The 27,601-nt window shown below is 40.6% G+C and overlaps 1 protein-coding gene across 3 annotated transcripts in view; it reads left to right on the forward strand.

The window, feature by feature from the left end:
* Positions 1 to 27,601, forward strand: part of vps13a (vacuolar protein sorting 13 homolog A) — a 307,850-nt gene that overhangs the window by 34,331 nt on the left and 245,918 nt on the right. For all 3 annotated transcript variants that reach the window (XM_063068778.1, XM_063068780.1, XM_063068779.1), the window contains exons 3-10: positions 8,733 to 8,775; positions 15,955 to 16,050; positions 16,220 to 16,321; positions 17,326 to 17,435; positions 21,944 to 22,003; positions 23,505 to 23,564; positions 23,648 to 23,728; positions 27,357 to 27,414. In XM_063068778.1, coding sequence (XP_062924848.1) covers positions 8,733 to 8,775; positions 15,955 to 16,050; positions 16,220 to 16,321; positions 17,326 to 17,435; positions 21,944 to 22,003; positions 23,505 to 23,564; positions 23,648 to 23,728; positions 27,357 to 27,414 — 610 coding nt within the window. The remainder of the gene's footprint in view (positions 1 to 8,732; positions 8,776 to 15,954; positions 16,051 to 16,219; positions 16,322 to 17,325; positions 17,436 to 21,943; positions 22,004 to 23,504; positions 23,565 to 23,647; positions 23,729 to 27,356; positions 27,415 to 27,601) is intronic.

A 27,601-nucleotide genomic window follows, 5' to 3' on the forward strand; every position in this document is an offset into this window, starting at 1 on the left:
ATCTCTGCCCTTCTAGTCCGTGCCGAACGCTACTCTCACCTAGTCCCACCGACCTGCAGTCAGCCCATAGCCCTCCATTCCTTTCCTGTCCATATACCTATTCAATTTTTCTTCAAATGATAATATCGAACCTGCCTCTACCACTTCTACTGGAAGTTCATTCAACACTTACTTCAAGCTCCCCTGGCCTCCCCTGATAATTGACTTATCAATATATTCATGCGAGGAAAATATGCGCTGTGTGTTTAATATTAAATTCATTAGATAAACCCTTTTAGAAACGAAATTGAGTGTATTAGCCACTTATCACCTACATTCTGGTCATGATTAACAACCACCCCCCCCCCGGTACAGAATCGCCAAAAATGATTTGTAGAAAAAAATCGGCACGTACACGCATGCACAGTGGTGCTGGTGCAAGGCTTCATGGTCATTGTAGTCTTTCTCGGGGAAAGCACAACGTATCTGACTGCTACTCTTGTCCGTTGGCAACCCTACCCCCCCCCCCCGGGGTCGACCGGTCCGCAAGAATATTGTCAATAATAAACTGGTCCGCATTGCAAGCAAGGTTGGGGACCCCTGTTCTATGTCTCCTGGTGATGAAGAGAATCATGCCATGCGTCGTCTTATTCTACATGCATTGTCACTTTCAAGGATGTGTGAACTTGGATCCCAGGGTTTCTCTGTTATGGATTCTGCAAATACTTTCTCCTTGTATTTGAGCTTCCAAAGTACAACACCACCCACTCTGAACTTGATCAGCCATTTATCCATCTATGGCTGTATCTGTTCTATATTCTGCTGTATCCTTTCTAAGCTTTCTTCACTGTCCACAGCTCTGTGGGATGCTGTTTGATCTCATGGCCTTTGCTGTATCATATGCTCTTGGTGTTGCTTGCTATCTATTCCATGGACTGATTTGAATTGGTTGAAACTGAGTTTCTGTGATCCCAGGAGTAAACGGGGATGCATAATCTGCTCACCATTTGTGGGTGAATATAATCACTTCAGCTTTGTCTTCAACAATGGGACCCTTGGGACTGTTTATTACTGCCCCCCCCCCATCGATGCTGCCTGACCTGTTGAATCCCCCCAGCAGTTTGTGTGTGTTGCTCAAGATTTCCAGCATTTGCAGAATCTCCTGTGTTTCTGTGTGCAACATGACTTTTCATAACGTGGATAATGTGGAATGTGTGCCATCCAATTAGTGGGAGGTTTTCTTGGTAAGGTTGGTCTTGGGCTTTTGTTCGGTGGGACATGAAGAGAGAAGACGCTGGGAAGAACTGGTCGTAGCATATGATCCGGTGGGAGATCTGTTTGTTTGAGATGGATTGCAAGTGACACTCAGAAGGTGGTGTGGGTGGTCATGCTGACTGAGAGCCTAGAACATGAGTGACAGAGAAGTTCAAGATGAGCTCCAACTTGTGCACATTTGACTGTTTAATTAGAATAGGCCCTTTTCTGTTTGTTATTCTTTACTAACCCTTTAGTTAAGATTAATAAATTCCTTTAATTGTATGCAGTGTACTGTCTGTTATTTTGTGGCACTAATTTGTAACGGGTAGCAAATTACACGGCATCCACACAAATAGGGGTTTGCGGTGGGAGTGCGCTTCAATCACACAAATTTAGTGGGGCTGGAGGTTGTCTTCCCTCGACTTACACTGCCAAGGAAACCGAGGGTTTCATAAACGACTTATCCATAAGATAAGGGTGCATAGAGTTGGAGATGATGTATTAGCATGGATAGAGGATTGGTTAACTAATCGAAAGCAGAGAGTTGGGATACATGGGTGTTACTCTGGTTGGCAATCAGTGTGAGTGGTGTGCCACAGGAGTCAATGCTGGGCCTGCAACTGTTCACGGTATACATTAACGATCTGGAAGAAGGGGCCCAGTGTAGTGTATCTAAGTTTGCTGATGATACTAAATTGAGTGGAAAAGCAAATTGTGCAGAAGGTACTGAGAATCTGCAGAGAGATATAGATAGGTTAAGTGAGTGAGCAAGGGTCTGGCAGATGGAGTACAATATTGATAAATAAGTCATCCACTTTGGAAGGAAAAATGAAAAGATTAATATTTAAATTGTAAAAAATTGCAGCATGCTGCTGTGCAGAGGGACTTGGGAGTGCTTGTGCATGAATCACAAAACATCGGTTTGCAGGCACAGCCCACTATTAAGAAGGCAAATGGAATGGTGGCCTTCATTGCTATAGGGATTGAATTTAAGAGCAGGGAGATTATGCTGCTACTGTACAGAGTACTGATGAGGCCGCACCTGAAATGCTGTGTGCAGTTCTGTTCTCCTTACTTGAGGAAGAATATACTGGCTTTGGAGGTGGTGCAGAGGTGGTTCACCAGGTTGATTCCATAGATGAGGGGGTTAGACTGAGGAGATTTTGAGTTGCCTGAGACTGTATTCGCTGGAATTCAGAAGAATGAGCAGAAACCTTATCTATCCCTTTCATAATTTTATATGTTTCTATAAGATAGAAGTTGGAAAGTTGTTTCCACTGTTAGGTGAGACTAGAACTAGAGGATATAGCCTCAAGATTTGGGGGAGTAGATTTAGGATGGAGATGAGGAGGAACTGCTTTTTCCCAGAGATTGGTGAATCTGTGGTATTCCCTGCCCAATGAAGCAGCGGAGGCTACCTCAGTAAATATATTTAAGGCAAAGTTGCATAGTAGGTAAATTGAGGGTTATGGGAAAAGACAGGTAGGTGGAGATGAGTCCATGGCTAGATCAGCCATGATCTTATTGAATGGTGGAGCAGGCTTGGTGGGCAGATGGCCGCCTCCTGCTCCTATTTGTTACGTTGTGTTCTTATATACCTTCCTTACTACCCTGTCTGCATCTGTTATCACTTTCAGGGAGCTATGGACTTGCACTCCAATGTCCTTAAATAAAACAATAATCCTAAGGGTCCTGCCATTTTCTGTACATCTTCCTCTCCCACTTGACCTTCCACAGAGCAACATGTCACTTATCCGAGTTAAACTCTATCTACCATTTCTCAACCCATATCTGCAGTTAATCTCCATCCTGCTGTATTATTTGACTACCTTCTTCAGTGTTTAAAACTCCTTATTTTTATCTGATCTGCAAACATGTTAAATGGCACATCTGCATTTTTGTCCATGTGTATGACCAAGAACAGAGGTCCCAGCACAGATGTCTGCAGGATACAACTGATCACAATTTTAGTCAGAGAACACTGTTTACTGTGGCTGCGAATTTTGAATACAATTTACCATGAATCCCAATATCTTGAACTTCTGGATTGGTTGTCCTTGCCAAGTGCTTTACCAAAGTCCATGTAGATAACATCCACTCCCCTACGCTCATCAGTTTATATCAATAAAAACTCATTCAAGTTTTGGAGATGTGACCTGCTTTTCACACACATCTCTGCTGGTCATTCCCAACAAGCCCATGCTTTTGGAAATGCGAGCAATTCCTACCCTAAAGCTCTGGGCTGAATGGCCTAATTCTGCTCCCATGTCTTATGGTCTTAAAAAGTTCACTCTGATATTTTCCTGGCAGTGCTATAAGCCTCACTGGCCTGTAATTTTCTACATTGTCTCTTTTGCCTTTTTTAACAAAGAAACAATATTGTCGATCCTCCAGTTCTCTAGCACGTTGCCTTATACCCCTCTCAGTAACGTGGGATAGGATACAGATGCAAAATGCTTATTCAACACTTTGCCTACTTTGCTCCAGGCTTCAATTTCCTCCTTTTTTGTGGTCTTGCCCTAACTACCCCCTTGTTTTTTAATGTATGTATGAAATACCTTGAGACTTTACTTATTCCTGCTTGCTAAGGGCATTTAATGGCACTACTTGGCTTCCATAATTCCCTGTTTGTGTTCGTTCCTGTTTTCTTTGGATTCCTTAAGGGCCTCGGTTTCATTTTCCTGATCATTGCTTTCTGATTAAATTTTCAAACTTTCTTTTTGATTAAATTTACATTATTTTGTCATTCAGGATTGCCATCCTCACTGCAACATGTTGGTTCTAAATTCTGGTCACTGATCTTTAAATGATTTCCACATGGTAGATATGGATTTAACCAAGGAGTTGTGCTTAGACTTCCTAAAATGCTCTCCCACTGAAACCAAATGATCTGACCAGACTAATTTCACCATACAAGGTCTAGTAATGCCCCTTCCCTGCTTGGACAATTTACATACTGCTCCAAGAAGCCCTCTTGGATGGGCTTAAATTCTATCCCAACTAAGCTTCTTGCATGAATCAAGTACTCTACCAGTCAGTATTGGGGAAATTAAAGTCATCTACAACCACAGCCTAGTTGACTTTGTATCTTTCTGTAATCCACCTACCTGCTGGCCATTGAAAGGTACAGTTCTGTGCAAAAGGACATGTGCATAGCTCGGGTACCTAAGACTTTTTCAGAGTACTGTAATAATATTTTTTGCACATACTGCTGCTGCAGGAAAAAATCAAATTTCATGCCATAAACATGAGAATGTCTGCAGGTACTGAAAATCCAAAGCAACACATACAAAATGTTGGAGGAACTCGGTAGGTCAGGCAGCATCTATTGAAATGAGTAGATAGTCAGTGATGTGGGCTGAGACCCTTCAGGACTGAGAAGGAAGGGGAAAGATGCCAACATAAAAGTGGTTGGAAGGGAATGAGGCTAGCTGGAAGGTGATGGGTGAAGTCAGGTGGATAGGAAAGATCGAGGGCTGGAGAAGGAGGAGTCTGATAGGAGAGAAGAGTGGACCATAGGAGAAAGGGAAACAGGAGGGCACCCAGGGGGAAGTAAAAGGCAGGTGAGAAGTAAAAAGTCAGAGTGGGAATAAAGGATGGGAGGTGGAATTTGTTTACTGGAAGGAGAAATCGATATTCATGACATCAGGTTGGAGGGTACCTGATGGAATATCACCTCCTCCCTGAGGGTGGCCTCATCTTGCCACAAGAGGAGACCATGGACCGACATGTCAGATGGGAATGGGAATCAGAATTAAAATGTTTGTTCACCAGAAAGTCCCGCTTGTGGCGGACGGTGCTCAACGAAGAGGTCCCCCAATTTACGAAGGGTCTCATCAGTGTAGAGGAGGCAGCATCAGGAATACCGGACACAATAGACTGACAGGAGTAGCACTTAAGTCAGTAGCAGGGATAAGTGCTGGAAGGGAGATTATTGGGATAGGTGAATGGACAAGGGAATTGGAGGGAATGATCCCTGTGGAAAGTGGAGGAGGTGGGGAGTAAAGATATGCTTATTGGCAGGAAATTGCAGAAGATAATAAATTGGATGCAGAGGCTGATGGAGTGGTAGGTAAGGATAAAAGGAACTCTATCACTTTTAAGGCGACGGGAAGATGGAAAATGGAGGAGATATGGGTGAGGGCAGCATCAATAGTAGAGGGAGGGGAAGGTTATTCTTTAAAGAAGGACACCTGGAAATAGATGTGGCAGAGGTGAAGAAACTGAGAAAAGGGAATAGCATTTTTACAGGTGATAGGGTGGGAGGAGGTCTAGTTGAGATAACTGTGGGAGTCAGTAGATTTATGAAAGATATCAGTTGACTGTTTGTCTCCATAGATGGGGACAGATCGAGAAAGGGGAGGCAGGTATCAGAGATGGACCAAGTAAATTAAAGGGCAGGGTGGAAGTTAGAGGCAAAGTAAGATAAAATTGATAAGCTCAGCATGGGTGCATGAAGCAGTGCCAATACAGTCGTCAATGTAGCGGAGGGGGAATCAGGGAAGAATCGAGGAACATCACTGTTTCTTGTAGCCAACAAAGAAGTCAATGTAGCTAGGACCCATGGCTGCCCTAGAGTTAGGAGAATGTGGGAGGAGCCAAAGAAAATTTCATGACGTGATGATAAACCTGATCTTGATATGGGTCTCTGTTGTGGCCTAAGAGTGGGAAAGAGGTAGGGAGAGGGGAATCATGGTTGAGAACAGGGGAAGGGAGTGGGAAACACCAGAGAGACATTCTGTAGTGATCAGTAAACCAATTGTTTGGAATCAAATGTCCTCGGCTGGTGTCTCAGGGCTGGATGTGTCTACATGTGTGCCTAAAATGTTTGCACAGTACTGTATATACTAGAATACCATAGCATCATTCCTGCCCATAATTCCAAATTGAATGAGCCTTCTAGAATGTCTTCTTTGAGTGTAACTGAATAATAATACATTTCCTTCACCTTGTTTGTATTCTTCTACTATCCTGAAATATCAAAACCCCAGAACATTGAGCTGCAGGTCTGCCCCCTTTTTAGGTAAGCATCTGCAGAGGTATACCACCTCAGATCCTGCATTTGTACATGGAATTAATTTCTTCTGCTTTACCCATAATACTCCTTGATTTGAAACACTTCACCCCATCAACCCCTTCATTTTGATTAAGCTGGACCCTCCTGTCTTTCCTATCAAATGAATTTGGGCTAACCCCTACCTTCCTCTCAGTTGCTGATTTGCCGTTCTGTCCTGAGTGACATTGGCAAACTTCTGTACTATAGTTGGTGTCCCTTCACTTTGGGTCCAACGTTTCCTTGTACACATCCTGTTTGCCATCGAAGAGAGCCAGATATTACTGAAACGTTCTCAGGAAGTGGAGGTGCTGCTCTGCTTTCTTGACTAAAGAGGTGATTTTGAGAGACAAGGTGAGATCAACCGTGATGTGCACTCCAAGAAACTTAATGCTCCTTACTCTCTCCATGGAGGAGATGTTAACATTCAGTAGGGAGTGGTCAACCTGCACATTCCTGAAGTCCAGAATCGTTTCTTTAGTCTTGTCCATGTTGAGACTCAAGTTGATTTGTTTGCACCAGACCACAAGCTGCTTTGTCTCTCCTATGTATGCTATTGCTAATGAGACCAACCACTGTTTTGTCATCAGTGAACTTATGTATGTAGTTAGAGCTGGATTTAGCTGTACAGTTGTGTGGCAGCAGCATGAACGGCAGTGGACTGGATCTGCAGCCCTGGGGGCACCAGTACTCAGCGTAATGGAGCTAGAGATGTTGCTGCCAAAACAGACTGTCTGAGGTCTCTTAAGAGGAACCAGGATCCATTTACTGAGGGAGATGTTGAGACACAACAAGGACAGTTTACCCACCAGCGTGATGGAGCTAGAGATGTTGCTGCCAAAACGGACTGTCTGAAGTCACTTTTAAGAAGATCCAAGATCCAGTTACAGAGAGAGATGTTGAGTAACAATGACAATTTACCCACCAGCTTCTGAAGAATGATCATATTAAATGCCGAACTGAAATTGATGAACAGCATTCTTGAATAGGAGACGCCATTCTTCAGGTGGGATAGGACTGAATAGAGACATTGGTGGACTGATTTGGGTGATATGCAAACTGGTAGTGGTCCAGTGTAGTGGAAAGGCAGGATTTAATGCCATCCATGACCAGCTGCTCTAAGCAGTTCATTATTCTTGAGGTCAATGCCACTGGGCAGCAGTTATTAATGCAGGTTACTGTTGGTCTCTGGTACTGGGATGATGGTGATGGCCTGGAAGCCTGAAGGGACAGTGGACTGTTTCAGAGAGATGTTAAGGATGTCCATGAGAACATCTGCTAGCTGGGTTACAAAGTTTCTCAACAAAGTATGTTGACAAGCCCTGCAACTTTGCATGGGTTGACCCCGACTTGGTCTTCCTCACATTAGCAATGGCCAGATAGATCACCACCTTCTTGGGGGAAGAGGCGCCTTCCTCACTAGAGCATCAAACCATGAATAGAAGACGTTCACCCTGTCAGGAAGAGGGATGTCACTGTCATTGACACGTAGTATAGTCTTACAGTCTGTTGGGGTTTGAATTCCATGCTACATTCACCGCATGTCCCTGGTATAATAGAAATGGTTGTATGAGTTTGTTTAAACGCAAACAACAGGAATTCTGCAGATGCTGGAAATTCAAGCAGTTAGTCCTGACGAAGGGTCTCGGCCTGAAACGTCGACTGCGCCTCTTCCTATAGATGCTGCCTGGCCTGCTGCGTTCACCAGCAACTTTGATGTGTGTTGTATGAGTTTGTTGTCTTTTTTTGTTCTCTGCTTCCTCCTGTATCATTTCTGGACATAAATATTTCAACCTCCATCCTCTCCTTTTGGGAGCTCATGATAGTCCTATGTATGCCTGAACCATCATCCTTCATTACCCCATCCAAGTGCGTAGCATCTCTGTAGTAGCGTAGACCTTAAGAGTTAACTATTTTATATCTTGGCAAAATTGTGAGATTCAATCATGTTGGTTGAAATTAAGTATTGTGGCTCTCTTTACTAAAAGTGTTGTATGTATAAAAAGCTAAAGTATTTGCAAAATGATTGTAATCATGTTTTACCAGAATCCATTCAGATTGTTTAATGCTCTCATAGGGAGCCCATGTATTTCATTCTTTACAGAGGCTGTCACATGAATGGTTGTATCATTATTTAATAATGTACTTGCGTGTCCAGAATTTCCATTAGTCAAGTACCAACTTGGGTCGTTTTATGTGGTATTCATATTAATAGACAGGATATACCTGGAGTGAATGATTGTTAGACTTATTGAAAGGTTAAGGATACAGTTCAATATCATATTAGAACTTGCATTTATAAATGGAGAGCAAATTTGCTTGGTTAATGTCACTATCACTAAACTTAAGAGATAAAAACATTAAATTGGGCCACAACATTTTCATGATTAATGTATTGCAGTTTAATTGTTTAATTGTACTTTCCTTTGAAAAATTTCCTCAGTGCGAGCTGCGAGTTCCATTCCAAGTTAAAGCTGGACATATTGGTAAGTATCTTTTTCATTTATGCACTGAGCGTATTGTATTCCATTTGCAATGTTAGTGGGGATCTAATCTAGTAAATATAAGTATTTAAACATAAACAAAGGTGCGATGTTACTTTATTAATTAAATGGTTTATTGTCTCCCCCAACTTCTGCTTCTCAGTTTTCTATAACCAAAATAAGAGATGCTTCAACCACCTTCACTCTCAGTGTACAGCATGAACAATGAGTGAAGTGGTCATCCTGATACTACCCCACCTCATGCAATTCTGTTACAGCTCGGGGTGTTGGAGTTCAATTCCGATGCCCTCTATCAGCAATTTTTGTACGTTCCTTCCTGTGTGTGCATGGATTTCCTCTGGGTGCTCCTAGTTTCCTCCCACAGTTCAAAGGGAGTAGGTTAATTGGTCATTGTACATTTTACCGTGATTAGGCTGGGGTTAAATAGGTGAGTTGCTGGGCGGTGCAGCTCTTGGGCCTGGCAAGGCTTGTTCTGTGCTGTATTTTTAAATACATTTTTAAAAAATATAATTCCTGCCCTCATTTGCTTATCACCTGCTAGCTTTTGCTCCACACTTGCCCTTCAGCTTTTTCTTTTGCCTATCTCTTCCTTTCTTTCCAATCCAAAGGAAAGACCTCAACCCAAAACATCAACTACCCATTTCCCTCTGTAGATGCAGCCTGATCCTCTGAGGTCCTCCTGCAGATCATGAGTTGATTTTGAAATAATCCAAAAGGTGAAAGTGAAAGAAAAACTGGATGAACTCTTAAATCAGGAAGCATTTAAGGAAAAGAATATCAATTAATGTTTTGAGTCTGCAACCTTCTCAGAACTAGTGCAAGAATTTAGGTTCACAGTTTACTTAGGAAAGCCTAGACATGGTGTGAGACAAAAGCTCATATGGAAAAGAGTACTGATCATTAGCAAGGCATTTAAAATAAAATGGGGTGAGGGAATAACATCAGCATGATAATGGGAGTTGATGAGAGTGGTTTACCTAATCTTGAAGAATTTGGTGAGCTAAGTACCTAGATGGAAGATAAAAAGTACTTCCAGTTTATGTTGGACTAAGGCTACGTCCACACTAGACCGGATAAATCTGTAACCAAAGCTTTTCTCTTCGTTTTGACCCTCTGTCCACACTGAAACAGTGTTTTCCTCACCCGAAAATGGAGCTTTTCTAAAACGCCCGCCAGAGTGTGTAAATTTGAAAACGCCGATTGCGCAGAGTAGTGTAGACGGGGTAACCAGAGATTTCTAAAAACGCTGTCATGACGTGCTGAAACAGAATGGTGGTGGCAGCGTGGCATTTCATTGTTTTCTTGAACGCAACCCCCCCACACAACCTAACAATTTCAGAACAGACGGCAATGAGACTGGAGCCAGAAGAGTTAGAAATGTACTCACCAAATACTTCGACCCATAATTTACTGAATAAATAAGTATACTCACTGTGCCCTGTTTTCTGTCCTTGTATGAAGGTGGTTTACCTATTTATGCAAGTACTTCTCTGACAATAGATGTGTAACAGCCTAATGTAACATTGTATGGAAATACAAGATAACACTGATGCAGACATGTTTTATACATTTAACAAAGTGCTTTATTAATGCAACAGAGTTGGTCAGTTTTTCAATGTTCATCGTCAGCCGGGTCATACTCTCCATGAGCTCCCTGTTGGTTCCTCCATACGCTCCAGTATTTGTTTCTTATTGGTTTTAAGTCCTCCTGTGCAAGAGCCAACAGCTGTCCATCACTTGGCAACTTCCTTTTAAGTTTTTCTAGTCTGTAACTGCACAAACGCGCACTTTCACAGCGAGATTCGACACCAAACACGTCGCTTGTTTTCTGTTGATGTGTCCTGCGCATGCCCAGTTGGAGGAGATTCGCCCAAATACTCTTTTTAATCTGGACGGAGATATTTTCAAAAACGCTTGGTGTGGACGCCTATCGTATTTACACGAAACCGGCGTTTTCAAAATTATCTGGTCTAGTGTGGACGTAGCCTTAGGCAGTGAAAGAGGCCACAGACACAGATTGTAAAGGGATGGGATTGAGAATTTGCATGTACTGGAGTACAGTGAAAAGCTTGTCTTGCATATTCCTTATAAATATGAATTCAATGCACAATGCATTGAGGACTGTTATAATTATTATTTTTTGAGGTAGAACAATAACACAATAGAACATAAGGAGTGATGGCTACAGAGTAAATGTAGTGCAGGTGGACAATAAGGTGCGAGATCGTAACGAAGTACGCTGTGAAGTTCAAGTCAAGTTTATTGTCATTTTGACCAGAGGCTGCTGGTACAGTACACAGTAAAAACAAAACAACGTTACTCCAGGACCCTGGTGCTACATGAAACGACACAAAACAACACTAGACCATGTGAGATAGCAGAAGGCTACACTAGACTATGTAAACCAACATAAAATAAAGAGTCCATCTAATCATATGAGGGAATCATTCAATTGTCTTAGATCAGAAGGGTAGAGGGGTGAAGTAAAGAGTTGGCAAGTCAATAGGTGAAAGAGATACAGGGCTGGAGAAGGAGGAATCTGATGGGAGAGGACAGAAGGCCATGGAAGAAAGAAAAGGGGGAGGAGCACCAGAGGGACGTGATGGGCAGATAAAGCGATCGGGTGAGAGAAGGGAATAGGAGAGGGGAGGCATTACCAGAGGTTCGAGGAATGGATGCTCATACCATCAGGTTGTAGGCTACCCAAAAACTGAATATAATTTGTTGCTCCTCCAACCTGAGTGTGTCCTCATGCAACAGTAGAGGACTGACATGTTGGAATAGGAATGGAAAGTGGAATTTAAGTGGGAATTGAAGTCAAATTGAAATCACCCATCACCTCCCTCTGGTGCTCTTCCCCTTTTTTACCAATCAACTTTTCAGTTCTTACTTCACCTGTTTTCCTCCACCCCCCCCCCCCACACTTACCTGGTTTCATGTATCACCTTGTGTTTCCCTCCCCTCCCCCCACCTTCTTACTCCTTTTTTTTTCTCTCCAGTCCTGATGAAGAGTCTCAACCTGAATCATCACTGTATTCTTTTCCATAGATGCTGCCTGGCCTGCTGGGTTTTTCAAGCGTTTTGTGTGTGTTGCTTGGATTTCTAGCATCTGCAGATTTTCTCTTGTTTGTGATGAAGTAGAGGTATTGTTAGCTTTCTTGGTCATGGCAGCTATGTGGTTGGACCAGGATAGGGAATTGGTGATGTTAACTCCTTTGAATTTGAAGCTTTCAATCCTCTCAACCTTAGCACCATTGATGTAGAAAGGGGCACTATGCCCCTCCTTGAAGTCAATGACAAGCTGTTTTGTTTACTGACATTGAAGGAAATGTTGTCATGATAACTTCTCATGAAACTCTGTATCTCCTTCCAGTACTGTGACTCATCCTTGAGGCTCTGTGTTGGTCAGGGTGAACCATGGATATTGCATTCTAGCTGTGTGTGATGTGCAAGCCAGTACGCATGCCAGAGCAGTACAACATGGAGAGCAAGCTATTGCCCATGTGCAGGCTCCTCCTCTCTACGCTGCTGATGAATCCAAATGAATGGTAGTGACCGATGCAGTTTGACACCAACAGTGTTGTAGAGTTGCCAGTCAGCATTGAACTAAGCATAGGGCTACATTAGGGATTCAAGCTCCGGATTTTTCCTTGGGATTTACTTCTGAAACCTTCCCTGTGAGTGAGGTTTGAGATCAGTTTTCCTTCTCCTAAATGAGCTGCCAACCATGACTAATAATCCCCATCTACTACTAACCTGCCTTTGCCCCTTTTCCTGTAAGTAGAAATGGATCAGCCAGACTTGGTAGCTAAGCCACACATGAAGGCCAGGAGCTGGAATGGGTGGTCAGAGACTATTTGAGAAGCATGCCATTGAGAGCATTTAGTAAGTAGTGGAAGCTTATCTCCACTACCTTCCCAAGTTATAACAATCTTAAGGAACTCTCATTATTATTTGAGCTACAGCCCATTACATTGGTATCGTCTGTAAACTTAGATGGAGTTCGAACAGAATCTGGCTCTGCGGTCATTGGTAGACAGCAGGGATTCCCGGCTTGGGCTCCACAGACCCCTCAGTCAGTGATAGGAATCTATGTCATTAGAAAGTGTTGGGAACCACTCGTATACAGGAAGTAGGATAGAGGGCTAAGGATGCAACCTTGTGGAGCAGCAGTGTTGAGAATAACTATGTTAGAGGTATTGCTGCCAATCTTTACTGATTGCAGTTTGTTGGTAAAAAGGTCAAGGATTCAGTTGCAGAGGGAGGTATTGACTCCCAGGTCATGGAGTTTGATGATGAGTTTGCTTGAACTATTGAGCTGTAGTTAATAAAAATAGTCTGTAAGTGTTGTTACCGTCCGATACTTCAGGATTGAGTGTAGGTGGAAATAGCATCCACCATACACCTGTGGCATGTAACTGGAAACTCAGGATCATTCCTACAGACTGAGCACAAGTGCTCCATGAAGTGATCTCCAATGTAACGATTAGGTGTGGGACTCGGGCTTTTATATCTCCTGCCTGATGTTAGCTGATATAAGATGGTGTGTCTTGGATGGTGGTATTTTTGATAGATGTTGCCGCCTTGAGGCATTGTGTACATATACATGCTACCAATGGTGAAGAGGAACGTAGCCGTGATGTACTGAGCTGAGTTAATTATTCTGCAACCTTTTGGGTTCCTGTGCATTTGTATTTCCATACCAGACCACAATGGAGCCAGACAGCAGTACGTCAGCAGAAATTTGTTAGTATTTGATGACATGTGGGTCCTCCTTAATCTCTAATAAAGTAAAGACAGTAAGAAAGAAATAGTTTTTTCCTTTATGGTTGGTAAGTTGATGGAGAAGATCCCGAGAGGCAGGATTTATGAACATTTGGCGAGGTATAATATGATTAGGAATAGTCAGCATGGCTTTGTTCAAGGTAGGTCATGCCTTATGAGTCTGATTGAATTTTCTGAGGATGTGTCTAAACACATTGATGGTAGAGCAGTACGTATAGTGTATATGGATTTCAACAAAGCATTTGACAAGGTACCCCATGCAAGGCTTGTTGAGAAAGTAAGGAGGCATGGGATCCAGGGGGACATTGCTTTGTGGATCCAGAACTGGCTTGCCCACAAAAGGCAAAGAGTGGTTGTAGACAGGTCATATTCTGCATGGAGGTCGGTGACCAGTGGTGTGCCTCAGGGATACGTTCTGGGACCCCTACTCTTGTGATTTTTATAAATGACCTGGATGAGGAAGTGGAGGGATGGATTAGTAAATGTGCTGATGACACAAAGGTTGGAGGTGTTGTGGATAGTGTGGAGGGCTGTCAGAGGTTACAGCGGGACATCAATAGGATGCGAAACTGGGCTGAGAAGTGGCAGATGGAGTTCAACCCAGATAAGTGTGAGGTGGTTCATTTTGGTGGGTCAATTGTGATGACAGAATATAGTATTAGTGGTAAGACTCTTGACAGTGTGGAGGATCAGAGGGATCTTGGGGTCCGAGTCCATAGGACACTCTAGGCTGCTGCGCAGGTTGACTCTGTGGTTAAGAAAGCATACGGTGCATTGCCTTCATCAATCATGAGATTGAGTTTAAGAGCCGAGAGGTAATGTTGCAGCTATATAGGACCCTGGTCAGACCCCACTTGGAGTACTGTGCTCAGTTCTGGTCGCCTCACTGCAGGAAGGACGTGGAAACCATAGAAAGGGTGCAGAGGAGATTTGCAAGGATATTGGCTGGATTGGGGAGCATGCCTTATGAGAATAGGTTGAGGGAACTCAGCCTTTTCTCCTTGGAGCGACGGAGGATGAGAGGTGACCTGATAGAGATGTATAAGATGATGAGAGGCATTGATTGTGTGGATAGTCAGAGGCTTTTTCCCAGGGCTGAGATGGCTAGCACGAGAGGGCACAGTTTTGAGGTGCTTGGAAGTAGGTACAGAGGAGATATCGGGGCTAAGTTTTTTTACACAGAGTGGTGAGTGCATGGAATGGGGTGCCGACGATGGTGATGGAGGCAGATATGATAGGGTCTTTTAAGAGACTCCTAGACACAGGTATATGGAACTCAGAAAAATAGAGGGCTATGGGTAACCCTAGGTAATTTCTCAGCTAAGGACACGTTTGGCACAGCTTTGTGGGCCGAAGGGCCTGTATTATGCTGTAGGTTTTCTATCTTTCTATATCTGTAGTTAAGTACTTTATATGCAAGAAATTACATCCTTGAACGTAGAGGGCAAATGAAAAATGTATTTATATTCATTGTTACAAGCCCTCCAGTTCACCCTGTCCATGCTGACTATCAAGTACTCAGATCTACTAATTACATTCTCCAACATCCATTTCATAGCCTTCTGCATCTTGTTCTGTTGTTGATAAGCCCGTTTCTTGTTTGTTATTCTAAATTGCATTACACCATTACACAGTGAATTACAGCTACCAGCCTTTTTTTTTTGCTAGAATGTGTATCTGCCTGGTTCTTCACTGCTTTCTAATGCTTCTCATTTATTTATTGAAACTAAATGTCAGAACTTGCTCCTGAACCCATGTGTAAATTTAAATGTTGAGAGTAAAGAGGGCCAGCATGTTTCAACAAGGTATTCCACTTCAATTTACACAGTTCTTGTTCACTTTCACTTTACTGCTTTGTATTTGATTTTTCATGCTGGATTTTACTGTGCTAAGTAACTAATACTTTTTAAAGCCAGGCTACATCATTGCCTTCTGAAAACACTATATTTCTGTGCTTTTGAGTGTAATAATGAGTATGTGGATATGTCTTTAATTTTTCCCTGTGTTTATGTACTTAATTTTTTACATATGCATGATTTGTAAGATTTATATGTGTCAGCAGAAGACTATAAACGACTGTAGTTAATAGTTGTACAAGTATGAGTTGTCCAGTACATCTAAGTTTCATCCAATAATCAAATGTCTCTTCAAATAAAAAATATAAACATCAGAACTGTGGGATTTTGGTCAGTTACTCAATAGAAATTCTCTGTTGCTAGTCTATGGATTATTTATTAGCAAATGCTTTTTGAGTGCAGAGTGGTCGTTTTGTATTCATGACATTTCAGATGGTATGTCCAAAAATAAGTCAATATTTTATCATATTCAGTAGCTCAGGATCTTTGACTGTTTATTTTGAATATTTTGATTTCTTAGGTAAACTTGAACTGAAGATACCATGGAAGAACCTATATACACAAGCAGTAGAAGCTACATTAGATGGAGTCTATTTGCTCGTTGTTCCATGTGCCAGTAAGCAAACATTGTAATGGTTCAAACGAAATTTGGTTATCACAGTCAGTGTATAAAAATTGGACACTTTTTCAACTGAAGTAAAAATGAACTTGAGCTTTTGTATAAACTATAAATGTAAGCTTTGTGTGGTAGTTTCTCATATTTATACTTTAAAATATCTTCTTAGGTATTGAATATGATGCCAACAAAGAGGAATTGCAGCTTCAGGAAGTCAAACAGAAGGAATTGCAAAGAATTGAAGAAGCTAAGCAGAAGGTCGCTGACAAAGGTGAAGGAAGTTGTGATTCGTCATTCATCTATCCATCATTACTTGTATAATTTTTGCATTCACTCTTCATGCAAAAAAACTCTTTATGAAATAGAGTAGAAAAGAGGAACTAAAATCTTTTGGGAATTGAGCTGCCTTGCATCAAATGGTGACTCATTCCCAATGGTTTAAATTGTGTCTACAGTAATTAGCTGACCATAATATTTTGTTTATTGTTTTAGATATTCACAATTTGCATTCTTGATTATTTTTACCAGTTAAATTGGTCTTTTACTCTTGAGCTTCATTTATAGTTTTAAAAAAACAAATTCAGCTAGTAAAAATTTAACTAGTGGATGCTGTTTTTTTTTCTATTGGATAAAATGGCACAAATCACCTGGCAGAAATAACTCTGAATTTGGAGATTTTTGTTTTTAACCACCCCACACTGTTAAGGAAGCAATTGGTGGAAATTTTTTTTAGTAATTTATTTCTGGTGTTCAGCTGGCTGAGATCAATTCATTCTGCAGATTTGTTAACATTTTTTCATAATCATCTATATCAGTTTTGAAAGTCCATTTTTAAAAGAGAAAAATCTTTGCTATTTCATGGATCCTGTGATGTTTTAACAATTAATAAGTAACCTCTTTTTGTAGAATACTATATATCCCGATGTCAGTTATTGCAATACCTGCTATCTGCGGAGAATAGAAAAAAAAACTGTGATGGCTAAGAAGTGCAGCACATGTTAAAACTCCATAATTGTTTCTTGATATTATAGCTCTTCTTAGATTTTAATGAGACTAAAGTAGTTTACTTCAAATACTGATTTTCTGAATGTATACTTGTTGAGTTATGGTCCTTTAATTTTGAAATTATTTTCATTCTTATATTTGAGATTCATTCTCCCCAGCATCCCTGTAGATATTTGAAATAGTTGAGAAATTAATTTTTAATGAGCACATGATGCAAATGTGAATTATGATTATGCTGTCTGCTGTCATTAATGTTTAACATTTTAACAGAAAATCCTAAAGAAGAAAAGCAGGACACATTCATTGAAAAGTTAATTACTCAGGTTATTAAGAATTTGCAGGTGAAAATTACCAACATCCATATCCGTTATGAAGATGATGTGAGTATTTTATGCTTGTAAAATTTGAGTATCTTTATTAAGACCCTGTCTGAAAAAGGTGCATTTATTTCTGAGACTACAGCCAAAAACATACTATTTCAATTTAAAATTATTGTGTTTACTTGTTACTTGTTACATACACCTGTTAGGGTGCATTCTCCAGTTACCTTATAAGGTAACCGTAGCCTTCAGCCAGGAGCAGATGTCATCAGATGGTTCCCAACCTTCACCGAGTGTTTTGACCCTTAACCACGGCACTCTCCAGTTGGTGGGCTGGCAGTGGTGGCCAAATCACTGCCCGTCTGCTCCTGGCTTCCAGCTCCCCTCCTCTTGCCTACTCTAAATCCAACAAGAAGCTCGTTCTGCCTCTTCCTCCATCCTACGAGCTGCTTGTTTTTTGCTCCTTTCGTCCAGGCCCAGATCTGACAACCACCACCATGCAGATTTGGCTGGGAAACCTCTGCAGCTGATCTCCACAGGGAACAACCATTCCTGCCATCCCTTGTCTTTACACTCCTGCAGTAAGGGCTGGTACTTCAAGGCCTTTCTCTCGTGGGCCCCTTCCCATCCCTCCTCCCATGGCACAGTCAACTCAACCAGAATTATTTTCTTGTCTTCCGTTGACCACAGTACAATGTCCGGGCGTAGGGTTGTGTGCACTACTTCCGGGAACTACAACCTCCTTCCCACATCGGCCCTCATCTCCCAGGACCTGGCCGTTAGCAGCAGATTGGGCTTTGGTTGTTTGGTTACGAAAGGCCTAGCTCCCTCTTTGATGAAGGTGATGGCCTTCCTCAAATCTGTGCCAGTCGTCCTCTTCTTGCATCTCTCCCGCTCTAGTGTGTCAGCAAGAGCCAGAAGCACCTTATCTTGGTGCCACCTATACTGTCCTTGAGTTAGAGCTATTTCACACCCGGACAGTATATGAGCCAGTGTCCTCTTGATCACAGAGCTTACAGTTCGGGTTCTCTCTCACCCCCATGTGTACAGATGTAATGGTGAAGGAAGGGTGTCATACACGGATCGCAAGAGAAGGAAATACGGAAGGGCTCCAGTCTCCATAACTCTGCCCATGAGATCTTGCTCTTAGGCAAATCCCATTTTGTCCAGGCACCCTGGGACCCTTGTTCCACTGCCTTAGAAATCCGCTTCTCTTCCTCACGGATCCGTACTTCTGCCTGTATCATGTCTCACCTGTTCCTTATGCTTGTGTTTCCCCACTTATGGAAGTGAACTGAGCCGAGGCCTTGCTGCCCGACGCAGGGGTTGCCGATGATATCTCGCAGCTTCAGAGAACACACTGCCTCCTCCACAGCTGAGTTGGCTGCCCACTTGCGCCCAGGTCTGGTTGTAATGCCTGCTTGCTTTACCAAGACGTCATTAGAATCTCTCATGCTTAATAAAGCTCTGCATTTTGCCACCTTGAATTCCTCCACAACAGATGACAGGGGAAGCTGCAGTTACTCAGAACGAATGTAAAGGCCACTGAAGAGAAGCTTGGGGGAACTCCCTACCATCTCCGCAGGTGCTTGTTGGTTTTCCTCTCGATGCCCTCTATGACAGTCATGGGGAACTCATAAAGTGTGAAGAGCCAGAGAAGCCTGGGCAGAATGCCGTATTGGTACAGCCAGGTCTTGAATTTACCCAGAAGTCCGGATTTGTCGATCTTCTTCAGCCATTCCTCTGTCTGCTTCACAGCATTGGTGACATTGGCCCCATCTGTCAGTGACACATTAAACCACTTCCCCAAGCATTTTATCGGGTTATCTTTGATGGAGGGGATGACCTCACCCTGAACCTGGAGGCTAAACTTGCTAGTAACTTTGCGCTTTCTGATCACCATGCACCTGGACTTCTCAGCTTTGAAGGGCATCCTTGCCCAAGTGGCTACATTACCCAGGGTTTCCAATACCCATCTTGCTTGGACATGTGACACAGTTGTTACAGTGATGTCCTGCGTGAATCCTCGTAGAGCCGGCTGAACAATGCCTGACTGCAGCGTTGGGCCGTGGGTTACATGTTCTGCTGCTGATAATAGGAGGTTCATTCCCATAATAAATAGGATGGGGGAGATGGTGCACCCTGTTGGAATCCCCTTCTCGAGGTCCTGCCAACTAGTTGTGAAATGGGCTGTTGTAAATCTGAGTTTGAATCCTCCTAGGTAGCTGGTGATCATATCTTGAATGGCCACTGGGATGTAGTAGTGGTCGAGTTCTTCTAGGGTGAGGTCATGTGGAATAGGTAGATAGATATACTTTATTAATCCCGAGGGAAATTTGGTTTCGTTACAGCCGCACCAACCAAGAATATAGCGTAAATATAGACCCATAGGCGTTCGCGAGGTCTAACCAGACAACTGTTAGGTCGCCTTTTTTCTGCTTGGCCTCACGGATCAAATGGCTAATCATTGAGGTGTGTTCCAGACACCCCGAAAAGCCTGGAATACCGCCTTTCTGGATGGATGCGTTGATATAGCGGTTCTGCGTCATGTAAGAAGTCAGCCGCCTTGCGAGCACAGAAAAGAAAATCTTACATTCCACATCCAGGAGAGAAATTGTCCTAAACTGGGCAATTGTGGAAGAAACCTCTTCCTTTGTAATAAAGCATCCCTCTGCCAATTTCCAACTTAACGGAATAGTACCTTTGGCCCAGATCTTTCTCATTACCTTCTACAGCAAGAAGCTTTGGGCATTTCTTATACACCTTATAAGGTATGCCGCCTGGGGCAGCTGATGCTTCAGCTTTCCGGATGATGCCCTGGATTTCCTGCCATGTAGGCTCCTTCACATTCAGCTCAATTGATGGATTTTTCCGGTTTACGCACAGCCCAATTGGTTCCTAGCCCCTGACCCCTCCATGGGTCGCTGTGTGCCTCCCGCAGGAACTCCTCTACCTCTGGCTTCAAGCTGGATAGTATACCAGATTTTTGTTGGCCGAGAAGAGTCCTGGTGAAGCTGAATGGATCTCTCACAAACTGCGCTCGCCTTTTCTCTTGGTACCAGAGTTGGAGTGAAGCATAATGTAACTATTTGCTAGAGCAGCCTTGCCCTTAACTTCTCTTTATTTCGGTTTTGTCATTTAGCCTTTTTATTCCCATACTGACCTAGCTGCCCTTGGTTGTCTTTACTGATGTGGCGTGGCCAGATGCCACCTGGAAGAACAGCGTCCCGTATTCTGCTTGCAGTCCTGCCGAAGGGTTTCAACCTGAAACATTAACTGTACTTTTTTCCATAGATGCTGCCTGGCCTGCTGAGTTCCTCCAGCATTTTGTGTATGTTACTTGGATTTCCAGCATCTTTGGGGAAGAAAGTACAGGACTTTCTCCTGTTTCCGCTTTTAAAACTGAATACTCATTTTAGGGTGCAGTTTTTCCTTTCTTTTTTCAGTGCCTTGGGAACTTAGGATGTAGCTTTTGTGGACTAATCAGTGTCATTTTGCACTTTGAAACTGACCAGTTCAAAATGGCAAGATGCTGTTTGATCGTAGGCCCATAGTCAATATAATCTTAAGTGCAGAACATAAAAGTTCACCTATGGTTAAAAGAGTAAATGCAGGAAATACTCAGCTGCACGTGCTGTAATTGTGGGAACAGAAACAATTAACATTTCAGTTGAAGATGCTTATTCAGAACTTTTATTTTAGGTTTTTAGTATCTGCATATTTTTCAATATTTTTAAAGCTAACTTGTGATTAGAAGTAAAATCTTGACAGTTGCTTTTGACTTAGCTTCCTGTTGTACTTGTCACGCATTTTATAAATTGAAATGGCTCTGAAAATCTGAAACAACATTCAAGCTGTTACGTATTAGTAAAAAATATGACTTTATGCATGGCAGATTCCTAACGGCCTTTTCCTCCAATCAAATAAATGGATTTTCTATTTTTTTTTTGTTATCCAGATGGTTTCCTTCCCTACTATAACAAAAACAGAAAATGTGGATGTGTTCAGTAGGGTAGATTACATCAGTGGAAAGAGAAGCAGAGTTCATGTTTCAGATAGAAGCTTCTCTCAAAACTGGAAGGAAACTTGACCTTGAAACGTTAATTCTGTTTCTCTATCCCCAGATGCCTGAATTTCTGAATTCCTAGAATTTGCTTTTCTATATTTTACATTATTCTTTTCGATAGACCTTTTTGCTATCTGTAGAAATTTGAGCTGCTTTGCTGACTCCTGAAATACTCCCATAGTCTTTGTCTAGCTGTTGAATCACTTGTAAAATGCAACTGGCAATCTACGTGCTCACTTAGAAGTCTCAAATTTGGGAATATTTTTGTTGACTAATGCTGCCAGTACTACAAGTTCAAAGTTCTTGGTTGTATTTGAGATTAGGCATTATAAAAAGTTTATAAATTTACTTTTTTTTTTCAAAATCTCTATAATGTCAGCACCTGGTTTCTTTATAAGTGGTGTACATTATTCCTATTCATCTTACTGATAGTAATCAACTTGAATCCAGTTTTGACTAGCCTTTGCCTACTTAATCTGCTTTATTCTATTTGTATATGCAGATCACAAATCACAACTATCCATTGTCGTTTGGAATTTCACTTCAGAATTTAAGTCTTGAGGTACAGTTGATTTAAGGTTTTGAATTTCAATGGCGTTCATTTCAGAAATGCTAAATTAGATGAAGAGCCATGTGATATCCTGAGATTGTTATTGCAATTGTATGACTAATTCTTGCCTCTGGTGCTTTGCCATCTCTTTCATGTGAACATGCTTTTGATCACACGTGCTCTCGGATATCATCCTACTGGTTGCATCAGAAATGAGCCTCCAATACCATGTGCTATCTGTTACTAAAAATAAACGAAGACCATCTATTTGCACTTTCGTAACCCAACCTCCACTATTGCCAAAACCAACCATTAATTAGAAGTTTGTCTATGCTGAGTCAGTCATTTGATATGCGTGCTTCAGTAATCCTGATCTTAGGCAAACAAGACATATTTATCCATGATTTTTTAATATTGTCAAACACTACTTCTATCATCATGCCTCCAATTTGCATGGTTTTCTCTTCTCTGCCTTTGTCCTTGTATATGCTGCTTCTTATTAACTGCACCCATTGTGGGAGAGAACTTGTAGGTCTTTGGATCTGTATTTTTAATTTCATTCTGAAATCGGTCTTGAGTTTTCATAGTCCCTGTACAGATGATTTGCTTAATTGTACCTTAGAACATCTCAAAACCCCTGCAAGGAATCGTATTTATCTGGCCCTGAAAGTTTTTTTTTCCGTTTTCCTTGTTGAAAAGATAAGGCAATATAGGTTTTTTTTGCTCTATTGTAAAGGCTTGTAAAGGATACCTGTCAGAAATCTTGTGTTGAATCAAGCCAATAACTCAATGCATGTTTCATTTTCTTATACCTTTTTTTCATCTGTGTGGTTTGAGTAAGGATATCTACCTTCTCAAATACATTGATACTATTTGCTTCTGAAGAGCCACTTATGGTCAAACTTGTTTATTAGGCCTTAAAATTTTCCTGAATTCAGTTAGGAACTAATTTGCAATTATTTTTGATCTATCTTTTAAGTGCAATTATGATGTATTAAAACCATTTTTTAAACTTGTTATTCAGCTGCTATTAATGAAATTAATTCTGATCTAACTAAAATATTGGGTAGAATGATTAACTTTGAATAATCATTTTAAATAGTTTTCAACATATTTTCAGCAGTATTGGAATATTTGCTTTTGAACAAATGCACATTCAATACTTGAAAATGTTGGTTTCCTATCTTTGTACGAACATCTGGAAATAAATATTCTGCCGTTTAATCATTGCAATGATCCTGCAATTTTTTGTTGCACTGAACAGAAATTACCAAATTCTTGTCAAATTACCAAATCTAAACTATTAAATTTGTAAGGTTACTTTTCTTTTGTTGCAGATATGATTTAACCTAGTTTAGTGTCTTGTACCAAATGTTGTAAATACTAGAAAATTACTCCTTTTGAAATGCAGCTGGATCTTTGTTTCTGAATAAATACGAAATAGAAGTTAGGACATTTATTATTGCTATTTAATATTTTCTGTTCCAACCTTTGTTTTAATTTTATATAACAGACTGCAGATGAACAATGGAATCCGTGTTTACATGATCAATGTGAGCACGTCTTCAATAAGGTAACAGTAATTGATTTGTAACAAGAAATATTTGGATTTTCATATGTTTCTATGTAATTGCATGTTTTTCTTTCAAATTTCAGCTTGTTCGATTAGACTACCTCTGTGCATATTGGAATGTCAACACCAACATGTATTCTTATACCAGTCAGACTGAGGCCTTGGTAAGCTGATTTAATATAATTGATTTAATAATTATTTTAATTCCTTGTTCTTGCTTCTGAGGTTTACTTTCTCACTTGCATTGGCTCTCTCTTTTGCTCCCACTCCTCTTCCAAAATGATGAATGATCATGGTGCAGAACATACTGGCACACAAATCTTTTCTGATTCCATAGAACAATGAAGCACAGAAGGAATCCATTTATCCATTTGGCTCATTTTGCCCGAGCAGGCACTTTGATATGGACCTTATTTATTTACTTTCCTTTGAGGGATTTATCTAATTTCCTTTGGAAAAGTTGTTGTAAATTTCTGCTCCCATCTCTTTTTAAAAAGTCTTTATTATGTCATAACTTATTACTCCTCTATTTTAAGAAAAAACCTATTTTGCTCCTGTTCTAGTTACCTTGAATATGTCTTCTCTGGTGTTTGTCCTCTGAGGCTGGGAAGTTTCTTGTTCATTTTATCAAAATTATGTATCGTTTTTAGCACATGTATCCAATCTTTAACTTAATCTACGGAGAGCAAGCTCAGCATTCAGCCAAAGTTTGATGTGTTTGTCACAATTCTGATAAGTTTTAGTTGCATATTTATACTCTCAACATTGTAAATATGCTCAATTCTATTCCCCATTGTATGGAAATCAGTCTTTCTTTCCAAAATTGATGTTTGCAGAATAAATGTTTACAGTATTTTAACATATTCCAGGCTCTCAAGATTAAGATTCTCTGTCTGTAATATTAATATTCTGAATTTTATATAATCTTTATGGCACAAGAACCTGCCATATTTGCCATTGAGCTCATATTCTTGTGAAGCAATTGGTTCAGTCCCTTTCCCTTTTGTTTTCCCTACAGACTTACAAATTACTTTCCCTTGTGCATATTCAGTTTTTTTCTAAAAGTCTTAACTGACTATCACTGAGTTTTGGATCATAGCTACTCTGTATGTACATGCCTTGTCTCACTGAGTACTTTGAATCTGTTGGTCCTTGAGCTACAATTAACAATTGCCATTATCTTTCAGATTATCTAATTCTGCTCTGATCTTGTACACCTGTTAAATCCTTTAACCTCCTTTGCTCCAAGCAGAATCCCATTTAGGTAAATGTTTTCACAATCTTCACATCCTTCCTAAAATCAGATGAGTAAAACTGAATGTAATAACTTTCATCACCCAGTGACTATTGTATAAAAATTCAACATAACCCTCCTGCTTTTATACAGTTTTCTTTTAATTATGAAGCCCAGGATTTCATGTATTTTTAGCAAATGATCGCTCACTAAGTCTTGCCACTTTAAAAGGTGTGTACATGTATATTGTACCTAAACCTCCTTGTTCTTGCTCATCTTTCAGACTGTATAATTTAATGTCTGTCTGAGTTATTTTGTCACTTCACCCTAATCAGTCAGTCCTTTTGCCATTTATTGCTATCCTCCTGGCTATGTACCCCTTCAAGATTGCTAGCATTTGTACATTTTGAAATGGAGCTCAGTGCTTTATAACTATTATTTTAAAAAAGTCAACAGAAACAATGGTACTGGTATTTATGGCTGGGGAACACCACTATTTACTGATATTCCTTCACAACAAGAGCCATTTACTATGACTGCTTCCTATCCTTGAGCTAGTTTTTGTTTAAATCAATGTCAACACCGACATTGATTCCATTTTACTAACCCATAGAGACTATTGCTTTCTCCTTTGATTTCCAATTACACAACCAAAATAGTTACTTAAATTGTTAATAACCTAATGAAACAAAGAACATAGGTGAAGCACCATATGAGTTCACATCAGTTTTTATTAAAAAAAAATCTCGAGCAAAGGATTGATATTCCAAATCTACAGTTTGTGCCCCTCCAGTTACTGGGGCAAGTCAAACAAAGGAAGGAAACTGCTAAGGCCTTGGAACTTAATCTTCATGTTACTGCCATCAGAGAGGAGGTACAGGAGCTTGAAGATTCACACTCAAAATTCAGAATTGGCTTTTTCCCTCCCCAATCAGATTTCTGAGTCGTTCTTAAATACTACCTGATTATTCTGGGTTTTTTTTGCACTATTTATTTATTTTGTAATATAAAGTAAGTTTGCTTTTGCATTGTATTGCTGCTGTAAAACAACTAGAGACAGAGGTATTAAGTCTGATTCAGTGATTCTATAGATTATGATTTGGTGCCTGAGGACTAGAAAAGTGCAAATGTTAAATGCTTGTTCCAAAATACATGTAGGGAGGGGTAGATGACATAACTACAAACTAATCAGTTTGATCTTGCTGGTGGAGAAATTGCTAGACGTGCTTACACACAAGTTACCAAAGACGAATGGCATGAAGACGTTTTACAGGAGTGACCAAGTATTATTGCATTTGTCTAGGGCCTTAGTAAGACTCTCTGGATATTATGTACAGTATTAATCTTTTTTAAAGAAAATATTTACTTGCTTTGGAAAATGTAGGAAAATTTACTAGACGTTGCACAAAGAGTTTGCCTCCAGAGGAGGGATTGAGCTGATTTGTTCCATATTCTTTCAAATACAGAACGATGTGAGGAAATCTTAATGGGAATTTACAAACTGCTTAAAGCAGCTTGCTGGTTGGATGCAGGGTTGATAATTCCCCTGACTGGTCTATGGTAAGACCATAAGACAGGAGCTGAATCAGGGCACTTGTCCATCAAGACTGCTTCGCCATTTCATCATGGCTGATTAATTTCCCCTTCAACCCTTCTTCCCATAACCTTTATGATGGGAGAGCGGTTTGAGAATAAGGAAAAGGAAGCTTAGGATGTGATGAGAAGTTCCTCCACTCAGAGGGGAATGAACCATTATAATTCTGCATCAGGGATGATTGAAGAGACTTGGTAATGGAGTTCATTCACATCAATGTGATCAGTAGAGTTTTAGCGATTAAGGAGTGCTGCAGGTAAAATGTACTATGGAAGAAGATTAGTAATTATGGTGTAAATTGCGCAGAAAGTTCAGAAGGCCGGGTGACCACCTATTCTCATTTCTTAAATTCTGAATGTCTCATAATACCCTGATCATGATAAAGTTCATAGAAAGTAAGTGGAATGGATGGGAAAAAATGCTAAATTACAGAAAATAATCATGTTGGAAGTTGGTTTCTCAAACTAGAGGAAAACGTACAATGCTTTCCCAAGTGTAGTATTAGAACCACTGCTGTTGTTAATTTATGTTCATGAGTTGAGTTTGGTTTTACAGGACACAACTTACAAATGTACAGTTGATTGAAAACTTCAAGATGTGTGGATATTAAATGGTGTCGGGGCTAAAGACTTGTCGAATGTAGGGGTAGGTGGCTAGTGAAATGTAATGGTGAGGAATTTGAACTGGTTATTTTGGCGGAACAAAAAAAAGCAAAATAAAGTGGAGAGCATATTTTTAAATAAATAGTTTTAAGTTACAGGGACTAGAATATAGTCAGATCAATGTTGATAAGAATTCTGGGTCCATAGTACTTGCCTTATTCCTAATTCAGACTAACTAAACCAGTGGCAATATTATTTAGCTCTATCAGCTCAGGCTTATTAATGATACTGTTTTCTTCTGATGACATTAGCATCCAGCAACAATCTTTATTCTGAAATGTAATTTTTAAACTACTTTTCAGGGACTCTTGAAAGATGGAGTTTCAACAAGAGACTTCATTCCAAGGGAATATCAGTTCAGTAAGTTGCTTGCATTTGAAGTTGTTATGCATTTAACATTCACAATAGTTTGCATGCAATTTCTGTGTAGAGTCTAAAGAGATCTTGTTCTCTTGCCATTAATCACTGGTGACAAGTAATAGGACCAAAACCTTATCTCCTGGAAGGTAAGAAGGAAAAAGTTAAATTTTTTTTTTCTTTCTCCTCT

This window comes from Mobula hypostoma, chromosome 16 (genome assembly GCF_963921235.1).
Source record: "Mobula hypostoma chromosome 16, sMobHyp1.1, whole genome shotgun sequence".
Lineage (NCBI taxonomy): Eukaryota > Metazoa > Chordata > Chondrichthyes > Myliobatiformes > Myliobatidae > Mobula > Mobula hypostoma.